General features: G+C 47.2%; 1 protein-coding gene across 2 annotated transcripts in view; it reads left to right on the top strand.

Annotated features, from left to right (window-relative positions):
• eloal (elongin A, like) overlaps positions 1–21,898 on the top strand; it is a 144,698-nt gene that overhangs the window by 105,888 nt on the left and 16,912 nt on the right. Inside the window, exons 6-8 of one of the 2 annotated variants that reach the window (XM_072498583.1) lie at positions 399–551; positions 1,029–1,126; positions 20,181–20,361. In XM_072498583.1, the coding sequence (XP_072354684.1) occupies positions 399–551; positions 1,029–1,126; positions 20,181–20,361 (432 nt within the window). Of the gene's footprint in view, positions 1–395; positions 552–1,028; positions 1,127–20,180; positions 20,362–21,898 lie in introns of both variants that reach the window. The other variant, XM_072498582.1, reaches the window with a different exon arrangement.

Here is a 21,898-nt window from a genome sequence, read left to right as displayed (position 1 = left end):
CTGGTGATTGGGGGCTAACTATTCCAGGCTATCTGACCTTAGAAGTGATCAGGAAATTGGGAAAGGAGAAGGAACAACTATATTTTGATTTTCTTCAAAAGCACAATTGGAATAGTAAAAAGGAATTCACTGTGGATGAAGAAGCAGTGGAAACATTATGGGTATAAAGTAAGAAATAGCAAAGGATGCATGAGATTGGTGAGAGCTGACGATGGATCTCCTGTTCATGTTGTCGGCAGTGTTGTGTATAAATATGAGCGGAAGATGTTAAATGATCAGTGGAACGGACTCCCGTGAGTGAATGACATGTTATTGTCCCTAATCCCCACAGTTTTGTTTGTTGAAGGTAATTTTCTGCATTTGACACTGATATTTTGTTCCCTCATTTATACCAGCAGCAACGCCCAACGTTCCTGATAGTACCGTGGAGTTTACTGGTCGGAGGTTAAACTGTAAAATGCAAGTGTACTCTGGCTCAAAAACAACAAACATTTTGAAGATGATGTCCCTGTATGAACAGTGTATTCGAGTCCTCCAGAACAACATTGATTGTAAGGAATTGGGAAAATATAACTTTTTTATATCTTCAGATGGCAGAGGAGAAATAGCAAACGTGCAAATAGATCTCTCTCTAAACAACTTGTACCTTTTTCTACCTCTGAGCACGATTTGATCAGGAAATAATAAGATAATGACATATTTCTTGTTTTGGGACAGAGTGGTTTTGTAATTAACAGACAGAACACCCTTAAGGGCCTACCTTCTTACAATCCCATTGAGCTGAACCTAAGTGTGTAATCTTGTAGACTGCTAATATGTCACTGCCTGTCTTTACCTCATGATGTGCATGGGTGCATATTATGACAATTACTAAACAATAAATTGTATTTACGCTGAAGTAGAAGAACATCCAGATGTTTTTTTAGTCTGAAGCAGTTACAGGTAATCTTTACAGTCAAGTGCTTGTATATCACAAAAATGTTGATTATCTCAACTTTTATTCTTTCTCTTTCCTGTCTCCCACCAAGCTATTCATGAAGTAGGCGGGGTGCCATTTGAAATTATCGAGCCAGTGCTTGAACGGTGTACTTCAGAACAGCTCTGTCGAATTGAGGAATGCAACCCGGTGAGAAAGCTCACGATGAGATCTCTGTTTATAATGACAAGTAAATAGCAACGGAGGAGAATGTTTTCATAGTTTATTCTTAAAATAGGTCATCTGGAGCTCCTTGGGAGCAAAGTAAACAATGTTCCATTTTTGTGTTGGATATAATCTTAATTTTTGCTTCATCTCTGGAGTTTGGAGTGTCAGACTTCAGAAGAAATTTTGTCCTGAGTTTAGTCTTTTTTTCCAGGTTTCTGTAATTGTTGTGCCTACACCACTGTGTCTTTAACCCACATATGATGGACAAATGACCACAAGTTGTTTTGTACAATAATATACTTTTATTCACAAACAGACACTTGTTACTGTTACTCAATCTCACACACACATGCAAATTGAACTCAAAAACTCTCTAGCTTCCATGTCCATTCACACCTTCATTTCAAAACAATTTATCTTTGCGCACTAAGTTCAGAAAAATAGTGAAGTTAAAAGTTTGTGTTTAAATTGTGACAAGATTTTTATTTATTGGTTTAAATTGCCAACAACTGCCCTTAATGTTGTGGACCATGACTAGTTTTAAATTTATCTTGTTCCTCATAATTATTACCTCAAGTTAACTTTAGTCTCCGAGATATTTTGTTCCTCTTCAACTCAGAATTTTTTTGATATAAATAATTCTCCTATAATGCATCACCATATTTATGTGATATGTTTTGAAATGCAGTCACTTATTCTGAACAGAATTGCATCACCATAAGGCCATAAAACATAGAAGCAGATTTAGGCCATTTGGCCCATCGAGTCTGCTCTGCCATTCGATCATGGCTGATTGTTTCTCATCCCCATTCTCCTACCTTCTCCCCATAACTCCTGATTCCCTAATTAATCAAGAACCTATCCAACTCTGTCATAAAGACATCTGACTTTTCACCAGCTCTGGCTCAAGAAATTCCTCCTCATCTCAGTTTTAAATTGTCCCCTCAGTCAGAGGCTGTGCCCTTGGGTTCCAGTCTCTTCTACTAGCGGAAACATCTTCCCAGTGTCCACTCTACCTAGGCCCCTCCGTACTCTGCAAGTTTAAATGAGATTCCCCGCCCCATCCTTCTAAACTCCAACGAGTATAGACCCAGGCTGCAATCTACTGGCCACTTTAAGCCTGAAAGGCAACACGGCTGGCAGATGCCAGGCGATCCCTCTTCCTGGATCTACCCGGCTCGTCACGCTTCGCAAGATCTGGCGCAAAGATGATTGTTTCTCTCCAGTTTTTAAATCTCACTTGTCTTGATGTGGCACCGTTTATTTCAAATTAAGTCTACGATGGAATAATGACCACGTCTTGGTAATGCTTCATCTTGTACTTTATTTTCAGGTGCTTTCAATCAAACTTGAAGTTTATGTTCATGTTTTTTGAATGTTTGCTACCTTTTTGGGATTATTTTTAGCTTTTTATCTTTGCATGCACATGCTTGTCCTTTATCTGCTCAACCTATCTTTGATAAGCACTGTCACCACTTAAGATCGTGTTTCAGATTTTAAATGAAGAAAATATCTTTTACAAAAGCTGACTGTGTGCAAGTAGTTAAAAGTGCTGTATATTTACAGTATGATCCTTACCAAGCCCCGCCGCACAATGTCACCAGTCTGATGTGAAACTGTTCTTAAGTCTTCAAAAACCTGCAACTCCTACTGCCTAGAAACATTTGGGAATGGCATCACCTGGCAGTTCCCTTCCGAGTCGTACACAATCCTAACTTGGAAACACATCGGCATTCTTTCATAGTCACTGGACCAACTTACCCAACTACACTGTGTGAAACTCTCACTACTCGCTACAGAGATTTAGAAGATGACTCACCACCACCTTCTTGAGGCCAGTTAGATGTTGGACATGCCAACGATGCCCATATCCTATGGACAAATTCTTATAGCACTCTCCATCATTACAAGAGCTAATGATAACTCCAACAGGCTGTGTGATTGGACCAACCACAAAACCTTAAATGAAAATCCAGAAAATGTTTCCATGGATGTTCAGTGCCAACTGCATTTGGAAATAACTGTCCATCAAAGTCACACCATTTGTATTTGGTCGAAAGTTAGTCGACTCCAAGTTTTTTTTTAATGGATGAATCTTATGTTTGATACAAGATTTCAAAGATAGCTGGCTCTTTAAGTCTTGACTCTTTTCATGACTTGAAAGGGCAGGTGCCAACACAAAACAAGACAAAAGTACCAAGCACCCACCCCACCACCACCACCACCACCACCACCACCACCACCACACACACACACACACACACACACACACACACACACACACAAAAATCCTAAATCTGTCACAGTCTTTGCCTTAATGCAGACTATGTAGACTGAACGCATATAATGGGGTGAATTCTCCGTTCCGCCGGCATCGCCCCCCCCATCCCCAAGTTTCCTGGTGGTGTGGGGTGGCTACAATGGGGATATACCAGTGGCTGCTGGTGGTAACGGAGAAACCCGCTGCCAGCCGCCGCCAAGTAACTCAAGGCTGGGAAGGTGGTCGGTGAGCTCAGTTGGCAAGATTGCTGGTGCATATGTAGTTCAGAATAATGCTAACATCCGAGGGTTTAATTCCCATTCTGGATGCGATGGATTTGGGACCTGCCTCATCGCCGTGCCGCTGAGAGTGAAAGCCAAACCACGGCTGACAAAAACTGCCATGTATCAGCAAACACTGAGTCAAAGGCCCGCCTTCGGGGAGAACACTTTTGCAATGTAATAATATACTGTTTGTACTTGTTTCCACTGCTGTGTATGTTTTAGAAGCCACAATTTATCTCAAATAATGCTGTATCCTTAAAATTATCCTGTGTTCACTGAATATTGGATGAAATGGTCACGTGCATGTCCTTAATAAATAACTGGATAACCTGCACATCAAGGTGTGACAAGCTTACTTTTCAATTATGTTACTCTGCTATAAACTTGGGGAATGAGCAACGAAAGAGCAAAGCAGTTTTTGAAAAAGTGTAATTTTGGTGTTTAGTTCTGTTTAGTGTTTTAAAAAGGAAGTGAGGATCACAAATTAACTGAACTTATTGCAGCATTATTTTGAAGGAATACACACATGTAAGTGGGTCTGAAGTTGGATGTTTACATGCTCAAACACTGATAAGATTCCTCTGGTCACTTAGTTTCATGTAATGTCATAAATTTGCGTGTTCTGGGTACTGCACCCCAATCTCTTCCGCTCTGTTGTTGGACAGGATGCTGTAGGAGAGCAAAACCTGTTTCTCTGCTGACTCCACGTTGAGTCAACATTTTGTAAAGGCTGAAATTTAAACGGTTGTAAAATTTGTGTTCAATGACAAGTTGCTTTTCAAAAGATATTAACATCAACATTTTTACAGTATGTACTAAAGGACTTCTTACCTGCCAGATGTGGTTTGCTTTATACTAGCTAATGCTTTACAGAGAATTATAAATCAACAGCACAAAAACACATTTTCAGCCCAATTAATCTGTGCCCGCATTTGAATTCCACACTAGCTTCTTTATCTAAACCTATCATTATATGTTAATATACTCCTTTCTCCATCATGGTGAGGCACGATCAATTTGACTAAAGACGAAAGTTGAATCCAAACTGAGGCTTTATTGGTATCAGATGTGTGGCCTCCCACAGCAGCTGGTGAAATGGCTGCGACCTGGAGGACACGCATATTTATACCCCGCCTCCTGGGCGGAGCCAGCAGGCAGGGGCCACAGGTGAGCCTGTAGTGCAGGTTCTACCGTACATCCTCTAATATAAGTACAACAGTGGTTTACCACACATAGTTCGCCAGAGACCAAAGATGTGCAGGTTAGGTGGATTGGCCATACTAAATTGCCCTTACTGTCCAAAATTGCCTTTAGTGTTGGGTGGGGTTACTGGGTTATGGGGATAGGGTGGAGGTGTGGGGTTGGGTGGGGTGCTCTTTCCAAGAGCCGGTGCAGACTCGATGGGCCAAATGGCCTCCTTCTGCACTGTAAATTCTATGAGTCTCCTTAAATTCAACTGTGCTATTTGCATCAACTACTTCCTGTGGGAGTGTATTCCATGTTCGTACCAACCTTTGGGTAAAGAGATTTCTTCTGAGTTTCTTCATGACTAACTTCTACTTATGACCTTTTATAGATTCACCCACAAGTGAAAACATTTGTTTTCCAATGCCAATCATGCCAAGCCCCTTCCTAATTTTAAAGATCTCCATTGAGTCACACATTGGCCTTCTCTTTTTTGCAAAATACATGCATATTCTGTCACATTCTTTGTCAGTGTTACCCATACCTACCGCACCACACTGTTGTTCACAAGTTCTGAAAATGTACATACAATTCCCAAAACCAATTTGAACCCAAAATGATCCTCTGAACACACATTCCATCGAATCGTTTTGAGTTGAGTGCCAGTGGCCCTACGGTCCATCCCCATGAAACACCACTTCCCACCTTTTTGCCAGTCTGTATTGTTGCCTATAACCCCTTTTCAAAGACCTGTTGCAAGTCAAAACATTGTTGAAAAGGCCATAAGACATAGGAGCAGATTTAGGCCATTCGGCCCATTGAGTCTTGCTCCACCATTTAATCATGGCTGATTATGTTTCTCTTCCCCATTCTTCAGCCTTCTCCCCATAACCCCTGATCCTGTAATTAATCAAGAACCTATCTATCTCTGTCTTAAAGACACACCATGACTTTCGCCACCCTCTGGCTGAAGAAATTCCACCTCCTCTCTGATTTAAAGGATCCCCTCATTCAGTGGCTGTGCCCTCTGGTTCTAGTTCTCTCCTACTAGTGAAAACATTTTCTCCACGACCACTCTCTCTAGGCCTCTCAGTATTCTGCAAGTTTAAATGTGATCCCCCCCTCCCATCCTTCTGAAGTCCATCGGGCACAAACCCAGGCTGCGATCTACCAGCTGCATTATGCCTGAAAGGCAACACGGTTGGTAGATGCCAGGAGATCGCTCTTTCCAGATACACCCAGTTCATGAAATCTAACGGGAAGAAGATTGTTTCTCTCCAGCTTTTAAATCTGACTTGTCTTGATGAGGCACCATTTATTTCAAATTAGATACATGCTGTCAAAGATTTTTGTCTTAGACTATCTGCCGCCGGGGATGGGGGCCACCAAGCTAGCTGGGCGAGCTAGCTCTCGGAAGCACAGTGGGTGGAGTGCACATGTTTGGTTTAGTAAGGGGGTTGCGTTACAGGGTGTTGTTACTGGGGGGGAGGGAATGTTCTGCTGATGAGAGAGGGACTTGGGCTGAGGGACAGAGAGGAGGTTGGGGTGGGGGCTGCCTAGGGATGGACCGTTGGAGGCGCGGAGCACGGGCAGGAGGCGGGCCTATAAAAGGGGATGGCTGATCGGCAGAGAGGGGGGGCAATGAGTCCCCCAACTAGGCTGATCACCTGGAACCTTCGAGGGTAAAATCTTGGGGGATTGAAGGCGGACGTGGTAATGTTGCAGGAGACGCACCTTAGAGTTACGGACCTGGTTCGACTGAAGAAAGGCTGGGTTAGTCAGATCTTTCACTCAGGACTAGATTCAAAGGCTAGAGGGGTCGCGATCCTGATCAATAAGCAGGTGGTGTTTGAGGCGGTAGAACAGTCTCGGACGTGGGAGGTCAGTACATTGTGGTCAGTGGGAAGCTAGAGGGGGTGCAGGTGGTATGAGTAAATGTGTATGCGCCAAATTGGGATGATGTGGAGTTTACAAAGAGGATGCTGGGGAAGATACCGGACCTGGACTCGCACAGGTTGGTCATGGGAGGGGACTACAACACAGTTATAGACCCTGGCTTGGACCGGTCAAGCTCGAAAACGGGCAGGGTGCCAGCAATGGCAAAGGAGCTAGAGGGTTCATGGAGCAGATGGGGGGGGGGGGGGGGGGGGGGTGGATCCATGGAGATTTAGGCAGCCGAGGGGGAAGGAGTTCTCCTTCTACTCACACGTGCATGATTTCTTTATTTTGAGCAAGGCCTTGTTGGCTGGGGTGGTGGCCATTGGGTATTCGGCGATTACAGTCTCAGACCATGCTCCGCATTAGGTTGACCTGCAGGTTAGTAAAGACCGTAACCAGCGCCCGCACTGGAGGTTTGTTGTGGGACTTTTGGCGGTTGAAGGGGTGTGCGAGCGGCTGAGGAAATGTATTCAGACCTACCTTCAGGTCAATGACACGGGGGAAATTTCAGCAGCGGTGGTGTGGGAAGCACTGAAGGCTGTGGTCAGAGGGGAGCTGATCTCGATCCGGGCCCATCGCGAGAAGGTGGACAGGGCATAGACGGATCGACTGGTAAAGGAGATACTACAGATTGATAGGAGGTATGCGGAGACCCCAGAGGTAGGGCTTTTAAGGGAATGGCGGAAGTTACAGGCAGTGTTTAGCTTGCTGACCACAGGGAGGGCGGTGGAGCAGCTGAGAAAGGTGAGGGGGGCGATCTATGAATATGGAGAGAAGGCCAGCAGAATGCTCGCACAGCAGCTGAGGAAGAGGGAGGCAGCTAGGGAGATGGGGAAAGTAAAGGACAGAGATGGGAACCTGGTTGGTGATTCAGTAGGGGTGAATAAGGCATTTAGGGATTTCTACATCAGGCTGTACAGGTCGGAACCCCCTACGGGGCCGGAGGTACCCAGTGGAGTTTTATAAAACGTTCTCTGGGATATTGGAGCCGGTGTTGATGAGGATGTTCAATGAGGCAAGGGAAAGAGGGGTGTTGGCCCCGACGATGTCACAGGCAACGATTTTGCTGATTCTTAAGTGGGACAAGAACCCGGAGTATGTGGGTCCTACAGGCCGATCTCCCTGTTAAATGTGGATGCCAAGTTCATGACCAAATTCTTGTCCTCCAGGATCGAGGATTGTGTTCCGGACATTATTAGGGAGAATCAGACGGGGTTGTTAAGGGCAGGCAGTTGGCCAATGTAAGAAGGATGTTAAATGTGATCATGATGCCCCCGGAATGTAGGGAGGTGGAGGTAGTGATTGCAATGGATGCAGAAAAGACTTTTGATCGGGTAGAGTGGGACTATCTGTAGGAGATAATGGGACTGTTCGGATTCAGGCGGGGCTTTATCGACTGGGTCAGGTTGCTATATCAGGCTCCTGTGGCAAATGTACGGACAAATAGGACAACATCGGACTATTTTAGACTGCACAGAGGGACGAGACCCTCCAGGAAGCCCCCTCGCCCCACTGTTTTGCGCTGGCCATAGAGCCATTGGCAATTGCTCTGAGAGCCTCGAGGGGCTAGAGAGGACTGGTCCATGGGGGGGTTTTGCTCTATGCGGATGACCTGCTTCTGTACGTTTCGGACCCAGTAGAGGGGTTGGAGGAAATCATGAGGGCTTTAGGGGAATTTGGCAGGTTTTTGGGGTATAAGCTTAATATGGGAGAGTGAAATGTTTGTGGTCCAGGCGAGGGGACAGGAGAGGCGACTGGGAGAGCTGCCGTTTATGTTAGTAAAGGGAAGCTTTAGGTACCTAGGTATCCAAGTGGCACGGGAATGGGACCAGCTGCATAAATTGAATCTGGCCCGGCTGGTGGACCAAATGAAGGACTATTTTCAGAGATGGGACGCGCTTCCATTGTCTCTGGCTGGGAGGGTGCAAACGGTGAAGATGGCGGTCCTCCCGAGATTCCTGTTTGTATTTCAGTGTCTCCCCATCTTTATTCCACGGTCCTTTTTAAGCGGGTCAACAGAGTGATCACGGGCTTCGTCTGGGCGGGCAAGACCCCGCGAGTAAGGAAGGTAATGCTTGAGCGGAGTCGGGGAGAGGGCGGGCTGGCGCTGCCAAATTTTAGCAACTATTATTGGATGGATAAGATAGCCATGATCAGGAAGTGGGTGGTGAGGGAGGGGTCGGCATGGGTGCGTATGGAGGCGGCTTCATGTAAGGGCACCAGTTTGGGGGCGTTGGTAACTGCGCCGCTGCCGTTCCTGCCGGCACGGTACTCCACCAGTCCAGTGGTGGTGGCGGCCCTGAGCGTTTGGGGTCAGTGGAGGCGGCATGTGGGAGCAGTGGGCGCATCGGTCTGGACCCGAATCTCTGATAATAACCGGTTTGCCCCGGGAGTATGGACGGGGGGGGGTTCCAATTTTAGTGGAGAGCAGGGATTGAGAGGATGGGGGATATGTTCATAGAGGGGAGCTTTCCGAGAATGAGGGCGTTGGAGGAAAAGTTTGGGTTGGCGAGGAGAAACAAATTCAGGTATCTGCAGGTGCGGGACTTCCTTCGTAAACAGGTGTCAACCTTCCCGCTCCTACTGCTAAGAGGGATTCAGGACAGGGTAGTTTCCAGAGGATGGGTAGGAGCAGGGAGCGTCTCGGACATTTACAAGCAACTTATGGGGTCAGAGGAGACGCAGACCGAGGAGCTGAAGCGCAAGTGGGAGGAGGAACTGGGGGTGAGATAGAGGATGGTCTATGGGCAGACGCGTTGAGTAGAGTCAACACGTCCGCAACATGTGCCAGGCTCAGCCTGATACAATTTAAGGTTGTTCACCGGGCTCACATGACAGTGGCCCGAATGAGCAGATTCTTTGGGGTGGAGGACAGGTGCGCAAAATGTGTGGGAGGACCGGCGGACCATGTCCACATGTTTTGGACATGTCCAAAGCTTAGGGGATTTTGGCAGGAGTTTGCGGACATCATGTCTACGGTGTTAAAAACAAGGGTGGCACTGAGTCCAGAGGTGGCGATTTTCGGGGTGTGGGAACATCCGGGAATCCAGGAGGAGAAAGAGGCAGACATTCTGGCCTTTGCTTCCCTGGTAGCCCGGAGACGGACACTATTAGCATGGAGGGATTCAAAGCCCCCGAAGTCGGAGATCTGGCTATTGGACATGGCTAGCTTTCTCTGATTGTAGAAAATCAAGTTCGCCTTGAGAGGGTCACTGTTAGGGTTCACCCGGAGGTGGCAACTGTTCGTCAACTTCTTTGCGGATAATTAATCGTTAGCAGATGGGCAGGGGGGGTGGGGGGAGGGTGTAGTTTAGATTCGAGTAGGGGGTCAATAAGGGTGGGACCTGTACGAGAGGTAAGTGGCTTTTGCACTATGTTTATGGTTTCATGTATAATGTTTATTTTGTTGTTGTTACTGTACCAAAAACACCTCAATAAAATGTTTATTTTAAAAAAAAAAAAAAAAAAATTTTTGTCTTGCACTCTAGGCCAAATTCACAAGAATACCAATAGTGGAGGGAACAATAATTTATACTGCATGAGAAGGACATACAAAATCGGAGCAGAAGTAGGGCATTCGGCCGCTCGAGTCTGTTCTGCCATTCAATAAGACCGCCATTTTCAAACTCAGGGTCTCTACCAGCGGGTGGGTCGCGGGCCAGTGTGTATGAGGGTCGCAGGGTCATTGATCGCAGTGTTACTGATCCTGGAAGAAGTGCCCAACGGCCACGACCAGCTTTTACAAATGTCGGCCAACCCGTGCGTGCATGTCCCTGGAGCCCAGTGAGGCAAACTGCCTCCTCCTGACGTCAGCATGCTGACCCAGGAGCAGATTCTTTTTAAAAACGATGGAGGGTCTCTCCAGAAGCGCTGGCAGAGAGCAGGTCACGTGACAGATCCCTCCATTTTGTAGCTGCCAGCCATGCCGGACTTCTGCTCCAGGACTTCTGGTGAACAATCCATGAAGAAGAAGCTGAAATCTGGAACAAAGCAGCATAAAGATGATTTGAGGTATGGGTTTATTAATTGTGTTAATGCAAATCAGATTCCCAAAAGCTCATGTATATTATATTGAGGGAAGTACTGGCAAATGAAAGATTAAAAACCTCTAAACTTTGCAGACTAAGCATGGCAAGTTCGTTGACAAACCTCTTGATTTTTTCTTTTCAACGGATGCAGTGAGAACTTAAATCATCAGCTGAAGTCCTCAGCAGAAATGTAACACTGAATGACTGATGCTCGATCAATAACTCCAGAAGCGAGATTGGAAGACAATTGAAGGCTTTATTGGACGAGATGTTTCCCCCAGCAGCGCAGGTACAGAATGCAGCTGCTAGGGAGAGACAGGCTCTTATACTCCGCCTTACTGGGCGGAACCAGCAGGCAGGCTTCACCAATGATATTGCTGTCTCAGGTACCACCCACACCAATGGTCTTACAGCATCAACCTGGGTACCGTAATACCCCTAATACCGACTACCACATTCACCCCCTGTTAAAATAAAGAGTCCGGCGGTGGTGGTGGTCTCGTGTTATACAGTGGTTGAGGTTATGGTGGTACCCTGGTATACATTAGTACAGTGTTTTGCCTCGTTACATGACTCAACTATTTATAGTATTTATTTACATTCAAAATGAAGCAATTAGTTGGTCGGGGGCCCTGGTCGTTCTCTGCGATCGTCGCAGTTCGGGCGGTGATGCAGGCGCCGGCTCGGGCATCCGTGGCTCCGGGAGCATGGCTTCGGCTTCTTCGGCAGCCTCATCACCCCAAGATGGGACCAGTGGGAGAACCGATCCACCTGGGAATGGGACGGCTGTGGGGTGCGCCGGTGGGTGTGGGTGGTGGGGGTGTGGGTGGGGACACAGCGGGCGCCAGGTCCCGTAGGGAGACCGTATCCTGTCGGCAGTCGGGCTATGCCACGTAGGCGTATTGAGGGTTAGCGTGAAGGAGGTGGACCCTCTCGACCAATGTGTCCGACATGTGCGCCCGCACATGTTTGCGGAACAGGATGGGTCCAGGAGCTGCCAGCCAGGTTGGGAGCGAGATCCCAGGGGAGAATTTCCTAGGGTAGACAAGGAGACAGTCGTGAGGTGTCTGGTTCGTCGTGGTACACAGCAGTGATTGTATTGGATGGAGTAGAGAGCATCCGGAAGGACCTCCTGCCAGCGGGAGACTGGGAGATTCCTGGACCGTAGGGCCAGTAGGACGGTCCTCCAGACCGTTCCGTTCTCCCTCTCTACCTGTCCGTTTCCCCGGCGGTTGTAACTGGTCGTCCTGCTCGATGCAATGCCCTTGCTGAGCAGGATTTGACGCAGTTCGTCGCTCATAAAGGAGGACCCCCTATCGCTGTGTATGTAGGCGGGGAAACCGAACATAGATTACATAGATTACATAGAACATACAGTGCAGAAGGAGGCCATTCGGCCCATCGAGTCTGCACCGACCCACATTAATCCCTCACTTCCACCCTATCCCCGCAACCCAATAACCCCTCCCAACCCTTATGGACACTACGGGCAATTTTTAGCATGGCCAATCCACCTGCACGTCTTTGGACTGTGGGAGGAAACCGGAGCACCCGGAGGAAACCCACGCAGACACGGGGAGAACGTGCAGACTCCGCACAGACAGTGACCCAGCGGGGAATCGAACCTGGGACCCTGGCGCTGTGAAGCCACAGTGCTATCCACTTGTGCTACCGTGCTGCCCAACACGGAACAGTGTAAAGATACTGTGGAGGGCTTTTATGACGGTAACTGCAGTCATGTCGGGGCAAGGGATGGGAACCGGGAGTACTCGTCAATCAAGTTCAGGAAGTACGTGTTGCGATCGGTGGAGGGGAGGGGCCCTTTGAAGTCCATACTGAGGTGTTCAAAGGGACGGGAAGCCTTTATCAGGTGCGCTTTCTCTGGCCTGTAGAAGTGCGGCTTGCACTCCGCGCAGATTTGGCAGTTCCTGGTGGCGGTCCTGACCTCCTCGATGGAGGAGGGCAGGTTGCAGTCTTAATGAAATGGAAGAATCGAGTGACCCCCCGGGTGGCAGAGGTCCTCGTGGAGGGTCCGGAGTCGGTCCAATTGTGCGGTGGCACGTGCCGCGAGATAGGGCATCAGGAGGCTCGTTTAGCTTCCCGAGACGATACAAGATCGCATAGTTGTAGGTGGCGAGCTCGATCCTCCACCGTAAGATCTTATCGTTCTTTATCTTGCCCCACTGTGCATTATCGAACATGAAAGCAACTGACCGTTGGTCAGTGAGGAGAGTGAATCTCCGGCCAGCCAGGTAATGCCTCCAGTGCCGCACAGCTTCTACTATGGCCTGGGCCTCCTTTTCAACTGAGGAATGGCGGATTTCTGAAGCGTGGAGGGTGAGTGAGAAGAAGGCCACGGGTCTGCCCGCTTGGTTGAGGGTGGCCGCCAGAGCTACGTCGGATGCGTCGCTCTCGACATGGAAGGGAAGGGATTCATCGATTGCGTGCATCGTGGCCTTTGCAATGTCCGCTTTGATGCGGCTGAAGGCCTGGCGGGTCTCTGCCAACAGGGGAAAAACTTTGGATTGAATTAGTGGGCGGGCCTTGTGCGCATAGTTGGGGACCCACTGGGTATAATATGAAAAAAATCTCAGGCAGCGTTTCAGGGCCTTGGAGCAGTGGGGGAGGGGAAACTCCATGAGGGGCGCATGCGTTCGGGATCTGGGCCTATAACTCCATCATGCACTACGTAGCCGAGGATGGTTAGACGGTCAGTGCTGAACACTCATTTGTCCTTGTTGTAGGTTAGATTAAGGATTTTTGAGGTATGAAGGGATTTTTGGAGGTTGGTGTCATGGTCCTGCTGGTCGTGGCCACAGATGGTGACGTTATCGAGGTACGGAAACGTGGCCCGCAAACCGTACCGGTCAACCATTCGATCCATCTCCCATTGGAAGACCGAGACTCCATTTGTGACATTGAAGAGAACCCTTAGGAAGTGGTAGAGCCGCCCATCTGCTTCGAATGCAGTGTATTTGCGGTCGCTTGGGCGGATGGGGAGCTGGTGGTAGGCGGATTTTAGATCCACCGTGGTAAAGACCTTGTATTGTGCAATCTGATGGACCAGATCAGATATGCGGGGGAGAGGGTACGCGTCGAGCTGCGTATACCTGTTGATGGTCTGACTATAATCGATGACCATCCTATGCTTCTCCCCGGTCTTTACAACCACTACATGAGCTCTCCAGGGACTGTTGCTGCTAGCCTCAATAATGCCTTCCTTCAGTAACCGCTGGACTTCCGACCTAATGAAGGTCCGGTCCTGGGCACTGTACCATCTGCTCCGGGTGGCGATGGGTTTGCAATCCAGGGTGAGGTTCACAAAAAGGGAAGGCGGATCGACCTTGAGGGTCGCGAAGCTGCAGACAGTGAGGGAGGGGTATAGGGCCGCCGAATTTAAAAGTTAAACTCTAGAGATTACATTGGACATCTAACTCCAGGAGCGTGGCAGCGCAGAGGTGAGGAAGGACATAGAGGCGGAAATTTTTTATTCCCTTCCCTGGACCGTGAGGTTCGCTACACAGAACCCTTTGATCTCTAAAGAGTGAGACCCGGAGGCCAGGGAGATTTTTTGACTAACTGGGTGGATGAGAAGACAACAGCGCCTTACCATGTTGGGGTGTATGAAGCTCTCTCTGCTCCCGGAGTCTATCAGGCAGGATGTTTCGTGGCCATTGATGAGCACGGTCGTCGTCACGTTCGGAGCCGAGACTGGTCCAGGGTCACCGAGGCAAGTCGTGGCAGAAGTTGGAGGTTTTCCTCGGGAGGTGTGTGGTCATCCGAACCGGGGTCCTGAGACTCCAGCCAAGATGGCGGCGCCCACTGGTTGCACATGGCTGGGGGGGTGCAAGATGGCGGCGCCCATCCGTCGCACGTGGTCCCTGGGGAACAAGATGGCGGCGCCCGGGGCCCCCACATGGCTCTGGAACCAGGAAGATGGCGGCACCCGCTGACCGCACATGGCTCGTGGCGAGGGTTGTGGTGGCGGTCCCGGTTCGCCCCCGGAGACCGCGACGACGGCCCCTGGCATACCGCCACGAAATGGACCTTTTATGTCGCATCCTTTGCAGGTGGAGGAGCGGGCCGGACAGCGCTGCCGGGGTTTCTTGGCTTGCCCACAAAAATAGCAGCGGGGCCCCCCGGGGTTGCCTGGTAGTCGCTCAGTGCAAGCTTGTGGGGGGGATGGGGGATGCATCGGAGTCGGCCGCGGGGGGGTTCTACGCTGCCCAAGGGGCCGCCGCGCGGTCGGGTACATAAGCGCGGGCGTTTCAGGAGGCCACATCCAGGAAGCTAGCAAGGGCCCTTGCTTCCTTGAGGCCTATTGTCTCTTTTTCTATCAGCCGCTGGTGGATTTGGGAGGACAGCATACCTGCAACGAAAGCGTCCCGGATGAAAAGTTCTGTGTGGTCTCATGCTGAAACTTGCGGTCAGTCACGGTTCCTACCTAACACCAGGAGCGCACGGTTGAATTCCTCCACCGATTCCCTGGGGATTTGTCGCCTCGTCACTAGCAGATGTCGGGCGTAGACCTGGTTTACTGGACAAATATAGTGTCCTTTCAGCAGGGTCATTGCGGCCTAGAAAACGTCCACATCCTCGATGAGGATGTAGATCTCTGGGCTCACCCTCGAGTGGAGAACTTGCAGTTTCTGGTCCTCCATAGGTTCAGTCGTGGCCGTCCTGAGGTACCCTTTGAAGCACGCCAGCCAGTGTTTGAAGGTTGCCGCTGAGTTTGCCGCATGGGTTGCAGACACTCCGGCTTGATTCGGAGCTCCATTCTTTAAAATCTAGTCCAATAAATTGATGCTCGATCAATAACTCCAGAAGCGAGATTGGATGACAATTGAATGCTTTATTGAACTAGATGTTTTCCCCAGCAGCACAGGTACAGAACGCAGCTGCTAGGGAGACACAGGCTCTTATACTCCACCTTACTGGGCGAAACCAGCAGGCAGGCTTCACCAATGATCTTCATGTCTCAGGTACCTCCCACACCAGTGGTCTTACAGCACTGGGTCTTCACCATCAACCTGGGTACCGTAATACCCCTAATACCGACTACCACAATGACTAAATGTTTTTGAGGGAAAACCTTTTTACCCAGAGAGTGGTGACGGTCTGGAATGCACTGCCTGGGAGGGTGGTAGAGGTGGGATGCTCACATTCTTTAAAATGTACCGGATGGGTACTTGGTATGCCATAACATTCAAGGCTATGGGCCACGTTCTGGCAAGTGGGATTTGGTGGTCAGGTCAGGGCATTTCATGAGTCGATGCAGACTCCATGGGCCAAAGGACCTCTTCTTCGCTATCGTAGTCTGTGAAGTGAGATCGTGAGGATCCAGCAGGCTCGTCTGTCGCATTAAAGGTAAGCAAAAATGGTGGGTCTCTAAGTACGGTTGCATTGTTCCTGAGGTTCAGCCAGCATGATCGCGAAGGTCGGCCTGCTAGTATGCGAAGGATGGCTGGTTGGTAAAAATGGCAAAACGTTTGAAAAACGCTGCAATAAGGTCATGGCTGATCTGTTTGTGTTTTAGAGTTGCATATTCCCATCTATCCCCGATTAGTCTTTGTAGAGATGTTGCCTTGGAGAATGCACCAGAGATCGGTTAACTGCAAGTTCTTGTTTAAATTTAAACCAGGCAGGTTAACTCTGGTCAAGGCATTTCTCCTCGGGAATGAACCAGGGAATGGATGGCCCAAAGCTTTAATTGAATAAGATGCAATGCATGGTTGTTGCACCTTTTTCTTTTAAAAAAAAAAAATATATATATATTTTATTGAGACATTTATATATATTTACAAATCAAACACAACCATAAAACAAATAAGCCAACAGGGCTGCAAATAATCAAACCATCTAAATACCTAACACCCCACCCTCCCACCTCCCACTCCCCTACCTCCCACCCATGCACCGCCCACACCTATCCTCCATCCCTTCAAAAAAACCTGCTCATTCTGTCCACAGTCATATGTGCCCTGTGGGCCACCTGAAACTGAATAAGTTTCACATGCACATGACGAGGCTGCGTTCACCCTCTTCAAAGCTTCCTTCCACACTCCAGCCTCCCCCTCCCTCCCCAACTCATCCTCCCACTTATGCTTCACTACCCCTATCAGGGCACCCTCCCAATCCATCAACCCCTTATAAATTTCCAACACTTTACCGTCACCTACTCCTGTTTTTGACACCACCTTGTCCTGTAGCCCCTGGGGCAGCAGGTGAGGAAAGCACGATACCTGCAGATACTGGAACCCATTCCCAACGGGCAACTCAAATTCCTCCACCAAGCTCTGAAAGCGGCCCCCAACGAATAGGTCCCCAAAAGGCTCAATTCCCACCCGTTGTCACTCCCGATGCCCTCCAGAGCACACCTATGATTCCCACAGATAACTGTCCAAACAGAAGCCCTCTCCAGCCTCGGGTGATGCTGCCACTGTCTCCACACCCTCGGGACCTCCACCGGGAGTACCTGGCCGGCAAGAACGGTAAAGGCGCCGTCAATCGTGCCCCCAAACTCATGTCTTTACAAGAGGCTGCGTCCATCCGTTCTCACACCGACCCCTCCCCCACTACCCATTTCCTAACCATGGCTATATTCGCTGCCCAATAGTAATTCATCAAATTTGGGAGAGCTAAACAAACCCCCACCCCCCCCCCCCACCACCTCGGCTCGTTCCAGCAACACCGTCTTCATCCGTGGTGCTTTACCCGCCCAGACAAACCCCAAAATCAGTGCATTCACCCTCCTTAAAAAAAAAAGCTTTGGACTGAAGATTGGGAGATTCTGAAACACAAACAAGAACTTCGGGAGGACTCTCATCTTCACTGATTGCACCTGTCCTGCCAGCGGGAGCGCATCCCACCTCCTAAGATCCCCCTTCACCTGTTCCACCAACCGAGCCAGATTCAGCTTGTGCAACTGCTCCCAATTCCGCGCCACCTGAATACACAGATACCGAAAGCTTGCCCCCACCACTCTAAATGCAACTCCCCCGTCTCTTCTCCTGCCCTCTTGCTTGAATCGAAAAAACCTCGCTCTTCACAGTACTCCAATATACCCATAATCCCTCCAATACCTGCCAAAGGGGTTTGAAATATAGAACAGTAGATCGTCCGTGAGACCCGATGCTCCGCCTCCCTCTGCACTATCCCACACTTGTCCCTTGTTGCTCTCAGCACCATTGCAAATGGTGGGAGAGTGAGCATCTCTGCCTCGTTCCCCGAATGTTGCACCTTTTTCAATTAACAAAAGCTTGGGCGACAGTCATTCTCTAGGGGGTAATACGTTGACCACTCTGGTGTCGACCTACCTAGTTTGAATTAAACAAAAACTTGGATGTTTCCTGGGTGCATTCTCCATGGCAATGCCTCTATCAATCAAAGATTACTTGCCTACCAATCAGCACTCTTCTCCTGTAGTATAAACTGTTGTTCCCTTTACTACTGGTTTTCAAGTGAATCATTGGTGAGTGCAAGCCAAAAAGGTTCGATTGCATGCCTCTTCTTTTTTTTTTTAGCAAATCTTATTGTGGAATACCAAACCCCAGATATATTATGTATAATAGATTACACTGGTTACTCTTTTTCTGTTATTATTTCAACAAATGGCCTGCATTGATGCACTACCTTCTAATGTAATAAAACATGCTAAAGGTCTTCACTGGAGCAATTTGACACCAAGCCACCAGCTAGGTGACCAGCTTAAAGAAGCATTAATGAGCATCTTTGCCTCTCTGCATCTCTATCCTCCTTAATGAGGGGGGGGAGACATTCCAAATCTTATGGTCCAGACATCTGAAAACATGGATGCCAAGGTCTGTATGCGGGAGAGGTAAGAATTGGAGGGCTGCAGAGATCTGAGTATTTGGGGCTGGAGGGTTCTACCAGGATTGGGAGGGATTCCTAAATTAGGTAGAGCATTTTTAAATTGTGTTGCTAAACTGAGAGCCAACTGACTTGGGTGAGTGAGCATTGCGATTGGTGAATGGGGTTTGGTGCAAGTCAAGATATAGTCAGCAGAATTTTCAAGGGATACAGTTTCTGGAGGGTGGAAAATGGGATACTGGCCAGGTTTAAAGACATAGTGGAGACTAGTGATGATAAAACCAAGGATGCACGTTTCGGCAGCAGTTAGCTGAGGTAAGATCACAAGCAGGCGATGTTATAGAATTGTAAGTAGGGAATTCTTGTAATGGAGTGGCTATGTGGTTGGAGGCTCATCTCAAGGTCAAGTTTGACTCTTGAGCTCAAAACGCTCTGCTTCAGCCTCTAACAGTTGCCAGGGCAAGGGATGGAGACGGTGACTGAGAAAAGGAGTTTGTGGTAAGGACTGAAGACGATAGCTTTGGTCTTCCCAATATAAATTGGTGGAAATGTTTGGTCACCTCGTGCGTGGATATTGACAATCAATATAATAAAATCAGAAACTGTGGCGGGATTAAAGAATTCAATTAGGTTAATCAAGCATGACCATTTTGGAAATACACACAAACCTTTTATTTTCATTTGAGTTTTATAAGATATTTTGATGTCTTTTGAGTAAAGCTTCCATTACCTATTCCGACCACCAATGATGAGCTAATCTGTAATTCTCTGGTTTAGTTCTTTAAAGAGATTTCACACATCTCCATTTGAATTTCCTTTGCGACTTGCAAGGACAAAATGTTCAAGTTATAACATTTAATGCACTTATTAAACATAATTTTGGGTGAATCACCAAGAGAAGTTCTTCTTAAGATAAGTAAAACATTATGTAATTGATTAGCCACGAACAGGGGATGGTCTTGTTTTATTTGTTCTGAAACCCAAACAAACTTCTGTGAAATATTGTTTAACGAGTAATTTAGCTAATTGCTCAAGAAAACATTCTCCGAAGGTACTTGGGCATAAAAGAGATAACCATTTGATTGTTTTGTATTAAAGTACATTGCAATACTTAAAATTAATTTTAGTATTCCAAATGACTGAAGAACATGTGCGCAAGGGACAGTGGAGAGAGAATAGATTACACAATAAACAATGGTGGCAGCTTTAAACAGGTAAAAACCACCATGACTTTAATTTGTTAAAGGTATTATTGAATATCAGTAATAAAATTTAATCAACTTTAAAGAGAAACTGAACCATTCAAATCCATGATCCATTCTCTAGTAAAACTGATATCCTAATTCTGTATTTTTTTGAAAACACATTCTTTCAATCCCATATTCAGTATTTTAGTTTACAGGATGAGTCGCAATGATGAATGTAGTCCCAAGTGCAAAACTGGCATGTCAATCATATAGACCCTCTTTTTGATGAGCTCTGTGGGCGCTTTGTTTGTTTACCTTAAATAGAGCTTTATTGAACAGACTGACCATTTCTGGATGAAGCATTGTAAAAAAGATTTCAAAAGTGAGGAGCCCCAGGAGTACGAATCATGGCGTGAGCTATATCTGAGACTTTATGACGAAAGAGAACTGAAATTTAAAATGCTGACGCAAAGCATTAGTTCTGCACATGCTAATAAGCCCAAAGGTCAGTGTGAACTTTGTACACTTCGTTGAAGTAAAGGCCATGAAACATTTGTATTGGCAAGCTTTTATGGTGTGGCAAAAGATTCAAACTTAAAATTGTTCATTAAGTATTGGAGGTCACTAGACAGGGACCCTTTGGAATTGTTTTTTTTTACCTGAAGTTAAATGAAATGTTGTATGGTGACAAAAGTGAGTTGCAGTTCTACTGCTTGAAGGATTTCAAACGCGACATTGTAATAATCTGTTTTTGAAAGTGTGAGTCAGATTTTGAGAGGTATGATGGAATGTTGAGGGAGGCTGTGCAACAAACATGCATTAACTTCTATTTGAAGCTTGTGCCAAATTTCAAAAGTTCCGATGAGGCTCTGCCCACAGCATTAGTCTCTACCATAAAAGCAGGACATAAAAGAACAACTTCTGCATAGGCAATTCTGGGAATTTTTCAATGACACCCTGTTGAATTTTTGTTCCCAATCTAAATTGAGACATCACCTGTAACAAATCCAATTTGAAAACTGACGTGTTACTAAAACCATTTCAGTCCAGTAGCCAGGACAATGTAATTCAATAAGTTGGCACACAAAAGATCAGTACCTGACATAAGAGCTCATGGAATTGGGGTGAATATGGTCAGAGGATTGTTTAATGGACAGGAAGCAGAGCAGAACATGTATATTAAAGGGGCTTTTTCAAGTTGGCTGATGTAACCAATGGAGTGCTGCGTAGATACTTGCTGGGCCATAGCTAGTTATATTCTGTAATCATGACTTTGACAAAGAGATTTAATGTTGTGTCCAAGTGTGGTGATGTATATTCACCTATTTTTGTAAACAGTGAAGAGGATACCAGGAGGCTGCAGAAAGAAACAGGTTATGTTAGTGGGCAACAGGGTGGGGGCAGATGTCGTATAATATGGGAAAATCTGAGGCTACTCGCTTTGGCAGTAAGATGGAAAAGTTGAATATTTTTGGGAAGGTGCAAAATGCTTCATTGTCATGTATATTTAATTCTGAGGTAAATGGATTCTTGGACTGAAGGAATCGAGCGGTATGGGGAGTAGTTGGGAAAGTGGGACAGCAGATCAGCAATGGTTGTATTGAATGACGGAGCAGGCTTCGGGGGGGGGTGGGGGGGGCACATGGTCTGTTTGTATTTGTTATATTTGTATAATTTCCAGACCCATACCAGAGGCTTGACACTTTCGCTATTGTATCTATAGCTTGTGACTGTTGGTGTGTAGATGTGTATTTTGTTAAGGTCCCCACAATGCTTTCAATCGTGAACATCTACTTGATTTTTGTGACTGACCTCATTACCTTTCTACTTCAGCACAAAAGCACAGATGAATGCAAATTTGGTTTGAAAATAATTTGACTTTGGACAGAAACCTCTGACTTGTGCCTGCAAATGGAGTGGGGAAGAGAACATGAAATTTCCATAGTCTGTTAAAATGTGTCACCATCATGTCATTAGCCCAGCAGCAGAGATTGATGTAAATTTTATTGACTCAACAAACATTCAGTATGCTGTTGAAGTGT

Source organism: Scyliorhinus torazame, chromosome 4 (assembly GCF_047496885.1).
Source record: "Scyliorhinus torazame isolate Kashiwa2021f chromosome 4, sScyTor2.1, whole genome shotgun sequence".
NCBI classification, from domain to species: Eukaryota; Metazoa; Chordata; class Chondrichthyes; order Carcharhiniformes; family Scyliorhinidae; genus Scyliorhinus; species Scyliorhinus torazame.
The sequence above is the reverse complement of the archived record's forward strand: the minus strand, read 5'-3'. Positions and strand labels throughout refer to the sequence as shown.